General features: G+C 36.2%; 1 protein-coding gene across 3 annotated transcripts in view; it reads right to left on the bottom strand.

Annotated features, from left to right (window-relative positions):
* Positions 1–20,280, bottom strand: part of rasa1a (RAS p21 protein activator (GTPase activating protein) 1a) — a 34,270-nt gene that overhangs the window by 2,891 nt on the left and 11,099 nt on the right. For 2 of the 3 annotated variants that reach the window (XM_053480535.1, XM_053480538.1), the window contains exons 2-21: positions 12,553–12,705; positions 11,511–11,646; positions 11,182–11,252; positions 10,406–10,523; positions 10,204–10,235; positions 9,599–9,651; positions 9,163–9,313; positions 6,373–6,451; positions 6,157–6,283; positions 5,820–5,976; positions 5,592–5,679; positions 5,429–5,509; positions 3,902–4,059; positions 3,700–3,776; positions 3,277–3,449; positions 2,951–3,110; positions 2,661–2,803; positions 1,789–1,904; positions 1,607–1,693; positions 1,434–1,501 (exon numbers count right to left, since the gene is read on the bottom strand). In XM_053480535.1, coding sequence (XP_053336510.1) covers positions 1,434–1,501; positions 1,607–1,693; positions 1,789–1,904; positions 2,661–2,803; positions 2,951–3,110; positions 3,277–3,449; positions 3,700–3,776; positions 3,902–4,059; positions 5,429–5,509; positions 5,592–5,679; positions 5,820–5,976; positions 6,157–6,283; positions 6,373–6,451; positions 9,163–9,313; positions 9,599–9,651; positions 10,204–10,235; positions 10,406–10,523; positions 11,182–11,252; positions 11,511–11,646; positions 12,553–12,705 — 2,228 coding nt within the window. The remainder of the gene's footprint in view (positions 1–1,433; positions 1,502–1,606; positions 1,694–1,788; positions 1,905–2,660; positions 2,804–2,950; positions 3,111–3,276; positions 3,450–3,699; positions 3,777–3,901; positions 4,060–5,428; positions 5,510–5,591; positions 5,680–5,819; positions 5,977–6,156; positions 6,284–6,372; positions 6,452–9,162; positions 9,314–9,598; positions 9,652–10,203; positions 10,236–10,405; positions 10,524–11,181; positions 11,253–11,510; positions 11,647–12,552; positions 12,706–20,280) is intronic. The other variant, XM_053480537.1, reaches the window with a different exon arrangement.

A 20,280-nucleotide genomic window follows, 5' to 3' on the forward strand; every position in this document is an offset into this window, starting at 1 on the left:
CTTATTACGTCAACACCATCATTTTCTTTCCAGTCACAGTCAGACTGATAGCGAAAGACACAAAGAAAGAAAAGAGCATGTCTGCCTCACTCCTGTAAGTTTTTTTTTTTTTGTCATACACAGACCTGCTGCTGTAATCAGTGTACATGTATCTGGTCTAAGTTTAAGTTACTATCCTTTATCTATTTATTATAAAAAGAATAAAGCACAAAACTAAATCTGTGATATTGAATGTGCAATTAAAACTTAAAGACAAGGTGCAATTTGAAAAGTGCAATAGTTTGAAATCATGCTAAAAATATACCACTACAGTACTGGATATGTAATGTTAGAGTGTGTTAGTATCTTATAGTTTAAATTCTTGTACTAAGCGTTAAGTTAAGCCTTCATTTGTCACATATACATTACTGCACAATGAAATTCTTTCTTCACATATAATTTATTTATTCCTGTATTATATGTTTTTTTTATTGTGATACAACCGGGCATCGAGCGGGCAACCCGACCCTGTAAATAACTGCCACAGAAACCACAGATAAATATGCGTCCCCTGATGTGCCGGACGGAGACTGACCACCCCCACATCACCATTAAATAAGTACAGCAGCCACTCCGGCTTTATGTTCTACATCCTTAAAGCTACAAAAAAGAAAACAAAAAATTTATTGAGTCAGGGGACAGAATGTACTCTGTAATTTGATAGTCCTGAGCTGCAGTGAGTCACCCTGACATTCCTGAAATAGTAATAATGCAGTATAATATATAACAGTTTAGGCGTGTTAGGTCAGAATTTTCAGGATAATTGCACGTCCTGCACAAGCTCATATAAGTCACAGGACATTAAAGCCAACTTGTGACACAAAATCAATCTACTTAAAACAGCAACCACTTACGGAATCAGAGAGATTCTACTATAGAACACTATACGAGATGTGCAAGCTGTGCATCAGATGTGATTTGTTTTATATATTCATTTTTATTACACTTTTCAAGCTACACAGTAACTTCCTTTGTTCTTGAATTTGGTGCCATCTAGTGAGTTACCAGCAATTTTCTTTATTTTTGTTGCAGAATGCTTACATTATATTTATCTTTATTCACCTCGAGAAATTAAAACACTAGTTAGTGACTACAAGAGTCATAAACAAGAGAAAAAACTTAACGGATATAAACAGGTGTACTACTCAGCATATGTTACAGTGTGTGGTTTGAGATGCAGCACCAGTTCTTCTCTTAATGCACACTGACTTGCCACTTGCAGTTGTGAGATCAATCAGCTCTGGGGCGGAAGATCGTAGCACAACCCACATTAAAAACATTTTCACAGGTAGCTTGCAGTAGCATTTTATTTTTACCACAAAGGACAAAATTTAAAACCTGACATCCTGTATGTTTCAGCAGCAGCTCTTTTTATGTAAGCGGTATATACTCACCAGAGATGATGTTAAACATCCTGGGGTTGAGGATTGCAGGGCAGATCAATCGCAGGAAGACAAAACCACTGCACACGTACGTAAACAGAAGCACTTAGCTCAGCCGAAACACAGACATATACACCTGAGAAATGCTGCACGAACAGGAAAACATCAGTGTCGTCTTGGCCTACCTTACAACTCTGGTCCGCATTGTAGTGTTAGTGGGCCATTTCTGCTGCACAGACTTTTGCAGGCACCCGTAAATAAACCTTAAAGTTCTGACAACACAAAAGGAATAAAATGCCAAAGAATATTAAACGACATATAACTCTGACTTAATCAGCACATAAGCTTTGAGGATTATGCTGCTTACGGAGGCAAGATCTCAGCAGCCATAAAGATCTTCTCAACCAGCTCAGAGAGGATGGTAAGCAGATTGGTCAAGTTCAGATTTACGTCCTCATTCTTCTCCAGTTTAGATGGGTTCAGCTTTAGCACACAAAACAGAAAACAGTCAAAATCGGGGGTGACATTCTGACATATATTAAACTAGTGGATCAATAAACTTCTATACTGATTGTAGATTTACAGAAAAGAAAAGTTCACACAGGACAAACTGCATAAAAAAAATACCTTAAGTACTGCATGTAAGATTAAACAATTGTATGCACAGTGTTAATTCAATGCAAAGAACAATAATTGAAAAATAGTGTTTATTTATTAAATGCCCTTTCCAAAAACATATAAAGACCAAAAAAAAAATTCACTCCTTTTTCACTAAGGAATAACAGTTTTATTCCTTAAAGCTCACTTATGCTCGCTTGACACAACAATGGCGTTGTAAAAGCGAAATAGTTAACTATATACCAAAAAGATCAAATAAATAAATACTCAAATAAATTGCGAAATTACAAACTCAAGTAATGCCTGATGAGTGTCAACAGTCTACACGTGATATTTCTTTTTAATACACTTTGTTCATGTATTATAAGTAATTAAATTTTTGGTACATGATGTAAAATAAAAAATAAAAAAAAAGTCATGCCTTAAATAATATGGAATTCTACACAATTTTCCTATAATATACAGTGGGTCTTTGGGCTGTCTAAAACATAATATAAAATATTTTTTCTTTTCTTTTTAACATCAAAGTTTGAATAGGGTTACACACACAAACACACTGAATTCTTTCATAGTTATAGTACAGAACCACTACTTAAATGGCCATACAAAAACAATACAAACCTCGCAGGACTGCTTGCTCTCCATGATCTTAAGAATGGTGTCCTTGAGGGCATGATGGACGAAGGGCGTAGCTGTAGCCTTCATGTACTGCTCCATGAGTGTGCTGGCCAGTGTGGTGGCACGGAACAGAGTAGTGGCTTCATCTAGCGGGAAAACAATACATCCTTACAACATTCTAAACTTTATTTGTTACACACACAGACTTGTATGACTGCTTCTTCAGGTACAGTAGGTGTGTTAATGGGAAGTTTTGTTATATGTAGTAAAGAAAACTGTCCAGAAAGCTTTACCTTCCATGTTAATCTCTCTGTCATTTAATGTCCTGAGTAATGGAGCCTCAGCTTTCTCGTGTCTAAAGATCCTGAGCAGGATGCTGGCCAGTAGAGTGCGGTCCTGCCCACATACATGAGCCAGCGCATAGATCACGTGGAAGTCTCTCTGTAGAATCACCTGAGTAGAGAAGGGTGGTTAAGTGCAACCCAGAATAAAGCATGAGACTATGAACAAATAGATCAACCACTTGCAAACCTGGAGCAATATGCTATGCATAAAACAGTGCAATCTAATTACACAAATGGCAAACAAATCCTTTAATACGTATACTCAAGATTCTCACTTCTTTGAACTCATTATACTCTTCCTCGGGCATGATTTTCTCCATGGAATATCTTGCTCGCACACGCAAGGATCCCGGCTCGATTCCCTTCAGAGGAACATGAGAGCTTAACTGGAACCACTCGTCAATCATCTGGCCCCTCTGTAACCGACTCAGAAGGCAACGCATGAACACTGCACAGACAAACACATGAATATACATGGTGTTTTAAATTACATAAAATTCTTCACTTCCAGTTGTTTGAGCAGCAGATGGTGCCAGAGCGCAAAGCATGTCTAACACAGTCCCAAATGCTGCTTTATGCATCGTCTATAGCATAGCGCATTATACTGGTACTGGCAACTGGACTGTTTTTACTGATCAAGTACACTCAAGTACATTCTTTTCTACTGAGTACAGACAAAGTTAAAAATGTATATTTACAAATATCACTCTCTTTGCTCTTCTTTGTTTTGTTGCTTAGGCTGATTTCAAACCGGTTGATTTCACTGGACAGGTCACTGAACAAAAACAAAAAGAAAAAAAAAACATAACTCTGTAATAAGCACATCACTTAGTAACCTATTAGTTAAGACTGTAAATCAAATTATTCAATATCATATGCAAAAAAGATGCGTCTACTCACTCGAAGATGAACTCCTCCGTGAAGACTGGGTTTTGGCCATCTCTTGGGTGAGTCCTGGCTACATGCACGCTGTTCAAGTAGATGTTGCAGTATGGGTTTGTAAAATGTTTGATGGGAAGTTTGTGGGCCTCTTCTACATAAAGCACTAAGCTGCTCACCTGAGACAGAATGAAAGTTGGATTAAATTTTATTTGTAAGGCACTTTTAACATTGGCCAGGATCACAAAGGAACTTTACAGAGTAAAGTACATAAAAATTCATAAATTATAATTATCACCTGGAAAAATAAAACAAATCTGATAGTTATGTTGGTATACGTAGTTATGCAATCAATGAACATTTCTGACGTATTAGGGCCATGACAGAACAAACTGCCATCAAACTAGCACTAGTGTGTATATGTTGTGTATATCATCTTTGTGCTCCTGGGTTTGTTGCTTCCTTGCTTTTTAGCTATGAGTTCTCTTCTCCTGCACTGACTGGCTAGACGACTACCTACAGGATCAACTGAGATGCTAAGACTTCACAGGATAGGTGAACTACTATTTACAATATACACTACCGCTTAAAAGTTTAAGATCACCTTTTGGATTACTTATAAATTGCATTGTTTTCCAAGAAAGCTCACACAAAATTAGAAATAATGATTTGGTGTTCTTCAAACGTTGCCTCCATCAAAAAAAAAAAAAAAAAAAAAAAAAAAACACCTTGTGCAGTCATTACAGCCTGGCAGACCATAGGCTTTCTAGCTGTCATAATAATCTAATAATATTTATCAGGATAATTTAATGAGATTTCACCCCATGCTTCCTGGAACACCTCCTACAAGATGGATTGGCTTGATGGAGTCTTCCTCCGTACCATATGGGCAAGCTGCTCCCACAACAGCTCAATATGGTTCAGATCCGGGGACTGTGCAGGCAGCTACATTAGTAAGAATTCTGGCTAACTTTATTTGTTTGAATTTAAAATGGATAAAATTGTTTGTGAATTGCAGGAAAATGTGTGGTTTTTTTTTGGGGGGGGGAAAACAAGAAAATTTGCAGGAGATTCCAAACTTTTGATCGGTAGTGTAGACATTCGTGGTGTTATAAATATTTAAAATAATAACAAACATGTCATAATAATATTTAAAAAATCTATTTGCCACAATAAAAGTTTGTGCTTTTATGTTAATCAAACTACCCTTTTCCTCTGGATAATGGCAACATGCACAAGGAAATAAAACATTTTTTTTTTTTCTACATGGAATTTAAAATACTACAAATATGAAAAATAAGCTTTGAAAAAACATTTATTCTACTTTTAATGATTTGTAAAGATCAGGCACTTATTTACAGTAATGCAACATGAATTCCTGAATCAGTAGACCTAAAATTTTTAATAACTGCCTCTTGTACTATGAAAGACAGAAATTAATTTTTTAAGATCAATCATCAGTAAACGCCATGTAGTGTCAAAAAAGTAAACCCCGCCAAAAATCAGGTCAACTTGGTGTATCAGGTGCCCAGGTAGCAGTGTATTTACCTGACGTAGACGCTTGTTGGAAGTGGCCTGTGCAGGCTTCCTTAAGTTTGTGCAGAAGGTTTGTAGACATTTCATCCAGTCCTGAGTTTGCAAGAGTGCTTAATTAGTATTAATCAGTATTAATAGAAGGGACAGAACAAAAGCATGTAGTGTTCACACATACCTGGGCCTGCTCAGGTGTGTCTCCTGCAAAGTAGAAAATGCACTGCTCTTCGCTAAAGTGCTGAATCACAATCTGGAAACAGTTTGGCCTGCAAAAGATCAAATGATACTGCTCTACTATTCTTTTTTTTACCTGATCCGATGATTTAAATGACTTACTCGCTATAGCTCATACTGCATAAGAGTTTTGTAAGTAGTGCTACTGTATAAGACAGCACATATTGGTTACCTGCCAAACAGACTGTCGTGCACACAGTACACTGAGGAGACGCTGAGGTCGATCAGCCCTTTGGGTTTGGTGGCTCTTTTCTCGCTTTCAAAGTAGATAAGTTGCGCGTCATTGCCCTCCAGGATGAAGTACAGATTCTTCCAGCGCTTTCCTTTGCCTAATTCAACCCCCATGTATTAAATGATGAAAATACAGTATTGCATATCTATTTTCTATATCCCTGAAAAGCACTAAGCTGCTTTAATTTACCGCATCTGGTAATGCTACATAGAATTTTAAAAAAACTTTTCTATTTGTTCAAAGATGATTTATGTGTGGTTTATTTGTCATTCAGTACCTTTGTTAAAAAGAAGGTATCCTTTCTTGACGATGTTTTTGTAGAATGCATCTTTTGTTTTTCGCCGAATAGTTTTGTAAATTTCTCGATTCTCATCAACAACATTACAAAGGACTTGTTCTTGTTGCTTAAAAAAACAAAACAAAAAAAAACAAGATTTTTTATAGAGATTAAAATAATGTGCAGTTATATTACTGCTATTTAATTTTCACCTACCTGATTAGAAACAGGATCTTTCAGGTTATAGCCTTCCACAATCTGTTCTTTTCTGTAATGCTCAATGATATCATCGACACTGCCAAAAAACAATATGAAAAACATCTGTGTAATATATTACTGACTACAATGAACTTAAAGGAGTATCAAGTTTATAAAATATTTTTTCACTTTGATAAAAACTTTGTATTAAGTTTAACATTTATTATTAAGTGAATTATTATTCACTTTGTATTAAGTTTAACATTTATTATTAAGTTTAAAAAAAAGGAAATAATTTGGAACATTTACACCATATATTTTACAGTTTAATGCTAAATTCTGAAGATGCACAGTACACAGTATCTTTTAATTTTTTGGATGGGTATAACTGTAGCTAAAGAAACTTCTCAGTCATACTTCAACAGATTATAACCTTCTGTGGTACAATAATTAACCTTATATAAAAAAAAAATTGTCACTTTACAGCAATAATATTTTTTTCCACATATGCCAGTTAGGAAGCTGGGGTCAGAGTGCAGGGTCTGCCAGGATACAGCACCCCTGGAGCAGACAGGGTTAGAGCCCTTGCTCAAGGGCTCAACAGTGGCAACTTGGCGGTACCGGGGCTCGAACCCCCGACCTTCCAACCAGTAACCCACAGCCTAAACTGATTAAGCCACCACTGCCCCATAATTATGATATTGTTAGTTTAAAAAAAAAAAAAAAGGTTTACACTACCTTTTTTTCCTTACCTGGAATTTTAGCCAAATTTAAATAAATTTTTTCATTTAAGTAATTTGAAAGCTCATTGCATCTAAATTGTATTATGAAAGATAAAAATGTATGTTTAAAAACAACATATAAGACATACAGTATATTATCATCAACACAGCCTTGTGTTGCTCTATTAGGAGTTATGTACTCCTCAGGACAACATACAGTGGCTTGCAAAAGTTTTCGGCCCCCTTGAACTTTTCCACGTTTTGTCACATTACAGCCACAAACATGAATCAATTTTATTGGAATTCCACGTGAAAGACCAATACAAAGTGGTGTACACTTGAGAAGTGGAATGAAAATCATACATGATTCCAAACATGTTTTACAAATAAATAACTGAAAAGTGGGGTGTGCGTAATTATTCAACCAATACTTTGGGTTAATATTTTGTAGAACCACCTTTTGCTGCAATTACAGCTGCCAGTCTTTTAGGGTATATCTCTACCAGCTTCGCTCATCTAGAGACTGAAATCCTTGCCCATTCCTTTTTGCAAAACAGGTCCAGCTCAGTCAGATTAGATGGACAGCGTTTGTGAACAGCAGTTTTCAGATCTTGCCACAGATTCTTGATTGAACTTGGATCTGGAATTTGACTGGGCCATTCTAACACATGGATATGTTTTGTTTTAAACCATTCCATTGTTGCCCTGGCTTTATGTTTAGGGTCGTTGACCTGCTGGAAGGTGAACCTCTGCCTCAGTCTCAAGTGTTTTGCAGACTCCAAGAGGTTTTCTTCCAAGATTGCCCTGTATTTGGCTGCATCCATCTTCCCATCAACTCTGACCAGCTTCCCTGTCCCTGCTGAAGAGAAGCACCCCCAGAGCATGATGCTGTCACCACCATATTTGACAGTGGGGATGGTGTGTTTAGAGTGATGTGCAGTGTTAGTTTTCCGCCACACATATCGTTTTGCATTTTGGCCAAAAAGTTAAACTTTGGTCTTATATGACCAGAGCACCTTCTTCCACGTTTGCTGTTTCCCCCACATGGCTTGTGGCAAAGTGCAAACGGGACTTCTTATGGTTTTCTGTTAACAATGTTCCAATATTCCCAATATTCTCTTAGACAACCTCTGAGGCCGTCAGAGAGCAGCTGTATTTGTACTGACATTAGATTACACACAGGTACACTCTATTTAGTCATTAGCACTCATCAGGCAATGTCTATGGGCAACTGACTGCACTCAGACCACGCCTCCTTTGCAGTTATTTATTTGTAAAAAAATGTTTGAAATCATGTACAATTTTCGTTTCACTTCTCTAGTGTACACAACTTTGTATTGGTCTTTCATGTGGTATTCCAATGAAATTGATTCATGTTTGTGGCTGTATTGTGACAAAATGTGGAAAAGTTCAAGGGGGCTGAATACTTTTCCAAGCCAATGTAGACGTTTTGTAATTTTCATGTAAAGTTGATCTAAATACTTGACGTGTACCAGATAAAAAAAATTATTGGAGTACTGGTTTAGGTGACAGAAATTACAAGCAACAATACATGTGCACAGGTGACGTAATTAGAAAATAAATGGCTACAAGTTGGTCATGTGACTATTTCTAAAAGGTTAGTATTTCGGCATCTCCTTTTGATAAAAAATTGACACATCCATTTGGTTGATTCAAAGACTGGTATTAAAGAGTGACAATGGTATTAAAGTTTTAAGATAATGTATTTTCTTTTTTATTTTCATAATTGGCTATATACAAATTCTGTTATCGCATATTATTATCTTTTTGGTACACTTAAAAATTTCACACAAAACCCTGAACCAATTACTGATCTAAATAAATAGACCATCTAAATAAGTAGACCAACAGAAAAAAACATCTATTTTGTGATCAGCAGCCCATAGATAAGATGGTGACACTGTGTGTTTAGCACATCTCCTGCAGATCTCTGCTGTGCTGCCTGTTAGGTAAGGCATTAAATATGAATGAGCAGTGGATCTCATTAAAGTCAGCGAATGCTGGGGTAACTTGTCTGCCCTCAGGCTTTGCCACTGCACTTTAAAATCAGAGCCTCCAGACATACCTGTTGTAATACCTGCCACCCATCATGTACTGGTTGTTGGGGGTGGGACATATCTTGAACCTTTGGATGTTTTCATGAGTACGGAAGAAAAGCGAGTAGTCTCCCGGTGTGCTGTCCGACGGTCGCACCAGAAAGCTGCACACCTGGCCTGCTAGTGGAGGAGATGAAAAGCACAATTTTTCACATAAGCAGTCATTACAACACTATATAAAAGGCTATGAGTCAAACATTACTGTAGCAAAGAACAGATAAATAGTAATGCCGTAATGCAAGTGAACTGGGATATACACTTGTACAAGTTGATTATTTCACATACGTTGTACAGAGATCATTTGTGATCACACAGTAAATAGTTATGGATACAATGCTTTATATTTTAAGCCTCATAACTCAGTTTTGAATAAAATGTGTGCGTTTATAAATATCAAATATATACCCGTCATCAACAGATTGTATGCCTCTTGTTTGTTGATTTTCCCATGGTACCAGCTACACAGACAGAAAGAGAGCATGAACAAGAAAGTAAGTACTGACTCAAGGTAGATTAGTCAGGCATGACACATCTAAACTCAAGGAAACAAAGAAAAAGGCTCCTGTCAGTCTGCACTAATCAGTTTACATTGTCTGGTCAGATTCATGGCTGTGGCTGCATGCCTCGTGTAAACATGCACGTTTATCAAAATAAAGCACTCACTATACTTCTTCTAAACATATTTCTAAACTAACTCGCTTATCTAATCAAACAATTTGATCTGTAGAAAACCAGATGTTTGTTAAAGGTCTTAAATGTTTTCTCTTCAGCAGGCATTACACAGAAGTCCTGTAAAAGCCTGAGCCAAAAGTCTCAAGGTAATTAATTAAAATAAAGTGGCCTCTTTCAAAACACTAGGTTGTACAAGTAGGCCACGGGTGTTAATCATTTTCCCTGAAACAATCTGTTAAGGCTGCTTCCCTCAATAAAATGTTAGACTGTGGTTTCATCACATTCATTGTGCAGCCTGCTCCCAACACAAAACAAGATAAAACACTGAGGTGGCTTACATTTTGCCCTCATGGGGATCCTCCTCTCTTCCCTGCAAACAAAGTCAGCCATTAATCATAGTAAGTACCACTTCAAAAGACAACAGTACTAAAGAGAGTGACCTAGTCTTTATAAGAGCTCTTACAATCAGGGGAAAGAGGACAATACGAGACAACTCTCAAGTATTGTTAGTGGAAAGAGAGAGAGAAAGTAAACACTCACCACCTCCTCCACCAGATCATCGACTATAAGGCCCTGTTCGTCCGTCCTGACATTGGTCACCCACATCCAGCCATCTTCATGTTCATTGTGAACAATAAACATGTCTCCTTTGAGGAAACTGACACACACAAACACGCACTTCATAAAAATTCATAATCTGAGTCAGTGGTGGCTCAACTAATCAAATATTCACTCGTATATGTACGTGTGCGTGTATATATATATATATATATATATATATATACATACACACACAGATTTTTGATTTTACAGATTTATTGTGAATCCTGTGTGTGTGTGTGTGTGTGTATATATGAACAGTTTGTCCATCGAGGTCTCTCTTTGGTTTGGGTGACAATGGATTCATCACCCTATATAATGCACCAGCTTTCGAATTTTACAGTATTTGGGATTCATCCCCAGAACAGATTATTCATCACTTAATTAAGTTAAATAGTAAGCAGAAGCACGGAATAATCTAATGCTCGTATATACAGATAGATATATAGAGACAAACATACAAAAAATATAGATATACCACTTTAATCACATTTTATAAAACAAAAATTTCAAATAAATAATTCTTTTTGGTGGAAATGCATTTAATCATCCATATATAAAATTCATGAAACTTATTGCTATGACATGTAAAAGATAAGCATATGTTCGATGGCGGCTTATTTAACGTGACAAGGCAAAATAATTGACTTGAGCATAACAAGTCCCATCTGGTCTATTTTGCAGTAAGGCTCCTCATGAGTATTCGTGAGATATACCTGATCTCGTCTGTTTCTGGCACTTTGGTGTATGGAAGGATGGCTCTCACTCTTCTCCGATCCTCCACAGGCTGCAAGCAAAAAAAACACACACACATCTAATGTCAGCATAAAACTACTGAAACATTTACTAACTTCATGCTTACTGGCAAGTGTGGCTTAAGAAAAAACTAAGACTTAAACTGAAAAGCACCTATAGAAAAACATTTTCCACAGGAGTTACAGAGTAGCTTTATCGTGAACTAATACAGTTAGGTAAACAAAAATTATGGTGAATAAGATGATACTTTTCTGAGAATTTTTTTTCTGAGTATTTTCACAAGCATTACCTCTGGTGGAGCCACTGGTGATAGCAGCTTTTCACCTTTCAGTAGGCAAGACACGTAGCTGTAATAACCAATGAGGTCTGAAAGGGAGGAGAACCGTCTCCCACCAATGTAATAATCCCCACACATGGCAATGATCCTGAAACACAAACACACCAAAGACTCAACGTTAGGTTTTTCATTACCTATGTGCTTCCTCAAATAATGTGAACGTATAATCAATTAAAGCTGAGTCTCAAATACACAGAGGGTTATTACTTTTTTATACAGCAAAGGCTTGAAGCACGCCAAAATCACTTCTTAATTATTAACACCAAAAGCCTATCTTTAATTACTGTCCCTTAAAATGTCAGCTGATGTAAACGCTATGAGCTCATTCAGGCTGCAGAGGAGGGTGACGTTATCATGACATGCGCATTTCTTTTTTTTAAGGTCCACCAACGCTATCGTTCCTCAGCTACCTCGTAAACAAAAACATATACAGTATGTTATATATAAGAACCTTGGATAAAAAAAAAAGTCACTGAAGACGAGTCTAATAAAACAAGTTTTATAAATATTTAAGAATCAACCTATTTATTGTACAGAAATATATTCTTTGCCTTACATTTTTTTCTGCATTTTCTAATTTTCAAATGTTGTTAAGAAAAGTAAAAATAAATGTAACAAAGAAAAAAGGCCATTTTCAAAAAACATCACTCTGCAGCTGGATCTCAAATTGCTTTCCATCTAAAATACAGCGGAACAGTGGGGAAAAAAAGTAACAGAAATGTACATTCTGAGCTGTGGATTTTCACATGGACCAAAGATCAAATTTATAATCAAACTGGCACGCTCCCAGTTTTTACCTACTGTGGGTTGTGAAAGATGATTTCACAGTGCCCTTCTCTGTCAGGAACAGTCTAAAATTACAGTCATGTAAATGTAAATTTGGTGGCAGCCTTCTCATAAACCTAAATTCTTACAGCCTTGACTCCTACTAATGACGATTTAGTTCCATCCCTGTCGATTCAGTTCCACTGTGAGAGAATTTTTCCAGACTCACCTAAAGTGGTTGACCACATTGGTCTTGCTGAGGAAAGACAGTACAAAGGAGCCAGGTCTCCGGTCGCTCTCCCTGATCAGGTAGCTCCCCGGTGTCTTGGCCTTGCGCAGCCTCTCCTCTGCAATGGTCCGGTCCAGCTTCCCATGGTACCATCTAAAGCAAAAGAACAGGAGAGGGTTTTTAAAACCTTATCAATGGTTAATACTGATAATACTCTGTCTGATTTAACTGCTGGTCCTTGAAGAGTAAAATGACAAATGTTATTATCTTACATCCAGTAGAGCACTCAAACCTTACAAAAGTTGCATATTTCATCAAGCATCATATCACATCTGTAATGCCCAAAAATATCCCTACTGAAATTTATGTCTCAGCATTTCATGAGATATAAAATGCTTTTACACCCAAACCGAGCTCACTCCTACAAATTAAACAGCAGTCTTTTAACACTTATATAAATTACAGTGGATTTATTTTCTGGAGGAACCAAATAAATATTAAACACTCCTATCTGCTTAAACACTGTGCAACATTGATAGAGCAGTACAGGAAAAGAAGAAAGCAGAAAGTGAGAAAACGAGAAAGAGTGCAACACAGTTAGGCTGAAAGCACAGCATGAGAATAGAACAAGATAGAAAGAAAGAGAGGGGAAAAAAAAGGCATCATGTACTGAGAGAAGTTTTCAGTTTTAGCTTATAAAGTTTAGACTGATAATTGGGGCAGAAGACTAAGGCTACAGCGTTCAGTGCAGCATTCAAACTCCTATATCGTATTTTCTATAGGTATTATGTTTGGCTTAAAACACTTGCTGTTTTTTTTTTTTGCTTTAGTATTTTACCTCACTAATGAATAAAAATGTAAATGAATCTAAAAACACAGCAGATTGATATTGATTTCTTTTTTAATAACCAAAGCCTGCTCATATTTTAAACACTAGTGCTCAACAAACCAGAACAGAAATGATCAAGGCTTTTAAAATGTGTGGGAGAAGTCGTATGTCTTGGTAGAGGAAGTGTATCTCATGTGGTGGTGGTGCAAAAATAAATGTTCAACACAGTCCTGAGGGCTGACGGTCCTGAAGGAGGTGGCGTGTCTTCCGTTTTAAGGTCAGCACAAATCACACCACAAACTGTTTATCTGCCGGTTTTGCATCATTTAAAATGAGCGGAATTGCATCCAATGTACATGTATAGACTGTAAATATACAAAAAATCTCTGCATAAAAAATACAATAAAAAAAAAAAGTCTGAATGAATGGAAAATTTTTGCTAAGAGAAGGAAGAGAATTTCTATCACATCACCCTACCTAGTGATTCGAACAAATTGAGATACTCTGCTTTAAATTAAGAAAACAGATCATATCAGCCAAGTACTCATCTCTAACCAGCATCCACACCAGACTTTAAAATGAAGCAAATAAAATTTAAGTTTTTTGTTGTAGATTTTATACTGTCACTGCTCTGAAAATGTATTTGATGAAGACCAGCCTCCACGCTGCATTTATAGAGCAAAAATGCTTACCTAGCACAAAATGGTGCCTGGGAAAATCACTTGCAGCCTGCTACCTTTAACAATTATAATAATAATTTAAAAAAATGACTTAATGTTAGCGGAAAATGTTAATGCATGTGATTATTTCAGAAATTTTAATGTATTACTATATATTTTATTTTTAATCAATCAAATGAAAGTTTGACCCTAAAGGCTTCCCACAATCGCAGCGCAGTTACCCGGCTGTGTGTGATCACGGCACTTTAGTGCGGATAATAAGATGACTGAAAAAACATCACCAGGTGTGCTGAATGGCAAATTTTAGTTTAGAAAAAGGTGGAGGTTTGGATAAAATCGAAGTTGTGTGCTCGAGCTACATTCAGGAGAAACGTTTTTTTTTACAAGAATACATTTAATGTAAGAAGTGGCCCAGGTTGTTCATTTTTGAATCTGAGGATCAGGGTTCGAGCCCTGTGGGTTGCCACACCCCATACTACCCAGCTAGTGCATGCAGTGCCGGTCAGATTCGAGAGGTTTTAATTTAACATTTGGTAAATGTTGATGTTTTAGTTTATAAAGCTGCATAATCTGTTTCCTCTAACCAGTGCATGCATTTATTTAACATTGCAGGTTTAAAAATTGTGATTAGTCACAGACAGTGTGATTGACTATATAAAAAAAATAATAATAATAATTGATGGAGATTACTAATTAAAACTAGGATTAGTGGCCTGTCATAGAATGACTGCAGTCATACCTAGGGTTGGGTACCGAAAACCTACCTATATAACCGGTATGTATCGGACCGAAACAGAACGCAAATTTCGGTGCTGCTTAAATGCCTGAACTGTCGATTGAAATATTTGTTCTCTGGGTTCATATATTTTTGTAGATTAAAAGTTTATTAGATTAAAAAAAAAAATTAAAAGCACTAATCATCAGTAAATGAGAGACCACCCGAAATGTGTGTGAATGCAGCAGCTAACGTTACACTCGCTCTTACAGCAGCAGGCGGTCTACCGCTATATTAGCTTGCTAAATTAAACTTTCTTTAAAATGCCTAAAACTAAATGGTCGAAAGTGTGGCTATATTTCACAAGAAAGGATTCCGACACTGCGACGTGCAGCAAATGTTTTACAGCAGTTGCGTATAAAGGGTAAAACGCGTCTAATCTAATGAAACATTAGAGGGCACACGGAATAAACTTAAAAGCAGAGGGGTGATTCCATCTCAAATCAACCAGTGGGTTCCACCACATGATCACAGATTTTGCTGATTTTTTCACCAATTGTTGGTATTGGCATGAAAATAAAACCCCCCAATTTTTTGTCCCAACTCCTGCTCGTTAAAAAATGGCAGCCATCTTGATTTTTGGCCTCGACGCGCTTCGAGACGTGCCACGCCCCTTTTTGAAATCCTCTTTTTCTAGATAACTCACTTGCTGTATGTCATATGGAGATGAAACTGGGTATATTTATGTAATTTTTTATGTAGATTCAGATTCTGCTATCAGAATTTGGCTCTCTCTTGTGTTTATGGAGATATTTCTGAAAAACCATTTTTTGGGGGTACCCCTTTTCGACTCCCCAGATCCCAAGGTCTGCATGTATATATGTCATTCAAAAAAATAGGGGTTACTTCACATCACCTCATCTTGAAAATAAATAAAAACCAGAGTTGTGTTATGCCTTGTTTTATAGAAATCTTTAAAATGAATTGTCCAGGTTTTGCAACATTTTATGATTTGACATACAGAAATGTACTGCAATATCTGTAGAATACTTAATGCATACCCATAAAATCTGCTCCTTTCAAAGTAAAAGTAACCTTAAATTCTTCTGTAATGCATATCTAGTCAAAGACTGTTTCTCTTGGGAGTTCTTTTAAATAAACAGCTTAGGCCTTGGCTGTATAGTGATGAGCTGTGCAGGAGTCACATTTTTTACAAAGTCTCATAATAAAATCAGACACAAAGACATGTCAGAAATTTTGCCATGGCTTTCATGATTCCACTGCTTGAACTGAACAGTGTCATCTGGGTCCAAATCAGCATTTTCAAATATACCATCAAGATTAGGGCTGGGCCATATTATACCTTTCACGGTAATACCAGTACAATGTTAGGCAATGATAAGAAAATGAAATATCGCGATTGAATAGGGGTAAAACGCGCATGCGCAGTGCCTTTGTTTTCATAAATTTTTATGGGGAAAAAGCATGGCGGCGGCGGAGAATGAGAACGGCGAAAGCAGATCGTTGATGAAGCAGAATTGGTTTGTAAAAATGGTGCAACTTCAGTAGTGTGGAACTGGTTTGGTTTTCGCGCGTCAGATACACAACAAAGCACAATTTTTTGTAGAACATAACAAGCAAGCGGGTCGGCGTGGCATTTACAGAATGTCTGGGTTGAAAAAGAGAGATCTCATTAATTTCAACGCATCTGTAGCTTGAAGAAACAGCGTTTATTTATTTATTTCTTTATAAAAAATTAAATTAAAATAATTGAGGACATTTCTGTACCTAATTGAGGTGTACCTTTTGGGGGTCTCAGATCTGATTATCTTGGTACCAGTTCAGGGTCACCAGGTCATATGACCTAGAAGCTATTGAAGAAATAGCTCTTTTTAAAATAGAAAATAAAATAAAAATGAATGAAGACATATCTTGGGATAAAATCAGGTGTACCTTGTGTGGGGCTCTAATGAGATTATATTGGTACTAGTTTGGGGTCACCAGGTGACATGACCAAAAAGCTATTGAAGAAATAGTGATTTATTTAATAAAAATATATAATATTTGCAAATTAATTCACAATACTCAATTAATATTATCTATTAACCAGATGAACCAGAATTGGTTTGTAAAAATGGTGCAACTTCAGTAGTGTGGAACTGGTTTGGTTTTCGCCCGTCAGATACCCAACAAAGCACAATTTTTTGTAGAACATAACATGCAAGCGGGTCGTCGTGGCGAAGGGAGGAAACACCACAAACCTTTTTTATAATTTAAAGCAGAAGCACTTGTTTGAGTACAACAAAGCTGTTAAAGTACGTGAAAAACTTCCATGAGCCGTAGCATAATTTATCCATGTTTTTTGTTTGCTTGTTTTGTTTTTACTCAAGAGTTTTGAGTTTTATTATTTGACCTATTTATTTACCACACTGCAGTTTTATGTTGCAAAGCAACTCTTTTTAAGTTTTGTGTATATTATACATGGTTATGCTCAGGATACGTCAGCCCATTTCCACTGGAAATGCCTTTTGGTTAAATTGTCAGCAAGGAATTTGCATTTACACTGTTAAAATTTTATATAGCTTTAATGCACATACAAACAGCTGCCAGTTAATAGAAAGTAAGTTGATGGGGTTTTTTTTTGCACTAATAAAGTTTTGGAATTGTAAAGTATTTTGACTCGTGTCAATCATATCGTCAATTATATCGCTATCGCAAATGTTCAAATATATATCGTAATAGGCCATATTGCCCTTCCCTAATTAAGATAATCAGATAGTTTTGATTGGGGGCCACTGCATATAGTCACGAGAATCCAAAGAACAGACAAGCTTTGCCATCAAGTCTTTGTAATCAGATTGTGATTAAGGCAACAAACTACATAGGAAAGATTCAGTAAAAGAATGAACATAAATGAAACACACTCAATTAGTACGAAGAAAAAGATGATGCAATCATCCTCAAGTTCCTTGAGTGCGAGGTCACTCATGGAGTTGGTTGGAGATGATTCAACTTTCTGATCAGTATGAACCTGAATGGTTCAGTTACAGGATACTGTTTGACAGTGATACATGTATCTTACATGTACCACCATAAAATGACACATTTACTGGTAGATAAGGCCTATTGTGTAGATCCATGTACATTCTCTGTATATAAAATGTGTATCAAATTGTAAAACATTTGCAAAACCTGGACAATTCATTTTTAATGATTTCTATAAAACAGGGCATAACACACCCCTGGTTTTTATTTATTTTCAAGATAAGGTGATGTGAAGTAACCCCTATTTTTTTGAGTAACATATATACATACAGACCTTGGGTTCTGGGGGGTCAAAAAGGGGTACCCCAAAAAAATGTTTTTTCAGAAATATCTCCATAACCACAGGAAGTAGTTTGGGGTTTTTATTTTCATGCCAATACCAACAATTGGTGAAAAAAATCAGCAAAATCTGAGAAGTGATGGTGAAAAATTTCTCTTCCACTGGTTCATTTGAGATGGAATCACCCAGAGGGATACACCGTGTTTGACAGCCTGCGGACAACAGCTGGCACTATCGGTGTGGATGAACCCCAGCCTCAGTCATACCAACCGTAGCAAAAAAAGGAGTTCACCGATTATGATGACGACAGCAGCCTTTCCGCAGATTAGTAGTGGGCTAATGTAATGTTTATTTACAAAATGCAAATCTTGCATTCATGCTAACAAATGGTCAAACGATTTGTAAAATACTAATGTAACATGGATTCTCTTTATAATTATGGCTTTCCAGCAAGTATTAGTAGTACTAAAACAGTATTTATATATTCATATATACTTTAAACTTTAATATATTGTTAAATTTTAAGCATTCAATTTTTTGTTTAATAAAAATGTATTCTTGAGTCATCCACCATCATTTTGTGGCTTTTGTAAAGTATCGGTTCAGGCACCGTTTTGGCACCGGTACCATTTTAAAAGTATTGATTTGGCACCGGTATCAAAAAGAAAAAAGAAAAAAAAAACGATGCCCAACCCTAGTCATACCGTTATTGAACTTTCAATAATAACTTCCTTTGAAAATCCACTGATGCATCCAGCATGGAATTAAGAAGAGATGTTTTACAGCTACAATGTACACAAATTTAAATTTTATTTATTTGTCATGTACACAGTCATACACAGTATGATATGCAGTGAAATGCTTATACGACCACTTGTGACCTTAAAGTAAAAATAATAATAAATTATAGAATAAAATAAGAAATAGAATATAGCTAAAGTTTAAGCTAAAGTTTAAACTCATCAGCTACTACTTGTAGATTGGTAAATTCAGTACATAAAGTTACCCTTTTGCAACTTAAAAGCTGACACAAAATGAATTTTATAGGGTGTGTGCGTGTGTGTGTGTGTGTGTGAGAGAGAGAGAGAGAGATCAGCATGAAAATAATCAGCTTCTAAATTTGTTCATGTGTTTATATTCTAAAAACTTTTATGACATCCTGAATTACAACTTTGTAGAAATGTCCCCACTGTGGGATGAATTTCTTTTAAAAAGGTACTGATTTAAATTTTTTTTTACTGATTTAATCTGCCTAAACATAACAACCAAAACGTAAAATAAACAAAAAAAAAACAAAGAAAACAAAGAAAACAAAAATACTACCTCGACCAAGTCCGGTTTTTCAGCATTCATTTCTTTCTTTCACTCCATGTCAATCATACTTCTTTTAGCACTTTAAGGTTATAAATTATTTCAGTGTTATTAAGTCGTGCAATTTTTGTTTTTACAACAATGTTATTCTAAGTAACACCGCAAACTTCCGTGACAAGTGCTGGCTTAAATCTTTTTTATTTGGTATAGTGCAGATAAAAGTCAAACTATCAAATTTAAAGAGCAAGTATTCCCAAAGGTCTAAAAAAAAGTCTGCTGTCATCTAGATGTTGTCTTAATAGTATTCATCTCAAAGTGATATGACGTGCTAAAACGAGCAAACACCATGTTTAACTTTAGAATTGTAACCCAATCGGGAAAACAATAAAGGCATGACAGAAACAAGTAATGCCTATCACCATTAAATATTTACACCAGTCTCTTTAGTCTCATCTCATTAGGTTAGTGTCAGTAACAGCATTTAAAGAAGAACAGAAGTCTTCTAGTCATTGTTGCCTGACAAACGTCAGCTCTTAAATCATGACACCTGTATGTATGCTTTTTGTCTCTTTTGTTACCAAACAACAGTCTTTTTAAAGCATGACCTTTACACATTAGCCCATGCAAATCATTAGGCATTATAACAGCTGGGTTTGTTATGCTGGTATCTTGTTTACTCATTAGCATCTTTGCAGAATCCCTAGTATAACTACCTCATTTATTTATTAAAATTGTTTTAAACAGCAATTCCCTATAATTTCTGGTAACTTTCGGCTCATTGACAAAATAATCCGCAGTGACATCTTCACACGGATATCTTGAACACTGATTCAGAACTGTGACAGGAGTCATGAACTGAACAATTCAA

Source organism: Clarias gariepinus, chromosome 21, assembly GCF_024256425.1.
Source record: "Clarias gariepinus isolate MV-2021 ecotype Netherlands chromosome 21, CGAR_prim_01v2, whole genome shotgun sequence".
Classification (NCBI taxonomy): Eukaryota; Metazoa; Chordata; class Actinopteri; order Siluriformes; family Clariidae; genus Clarias; species Clarias gariepinus.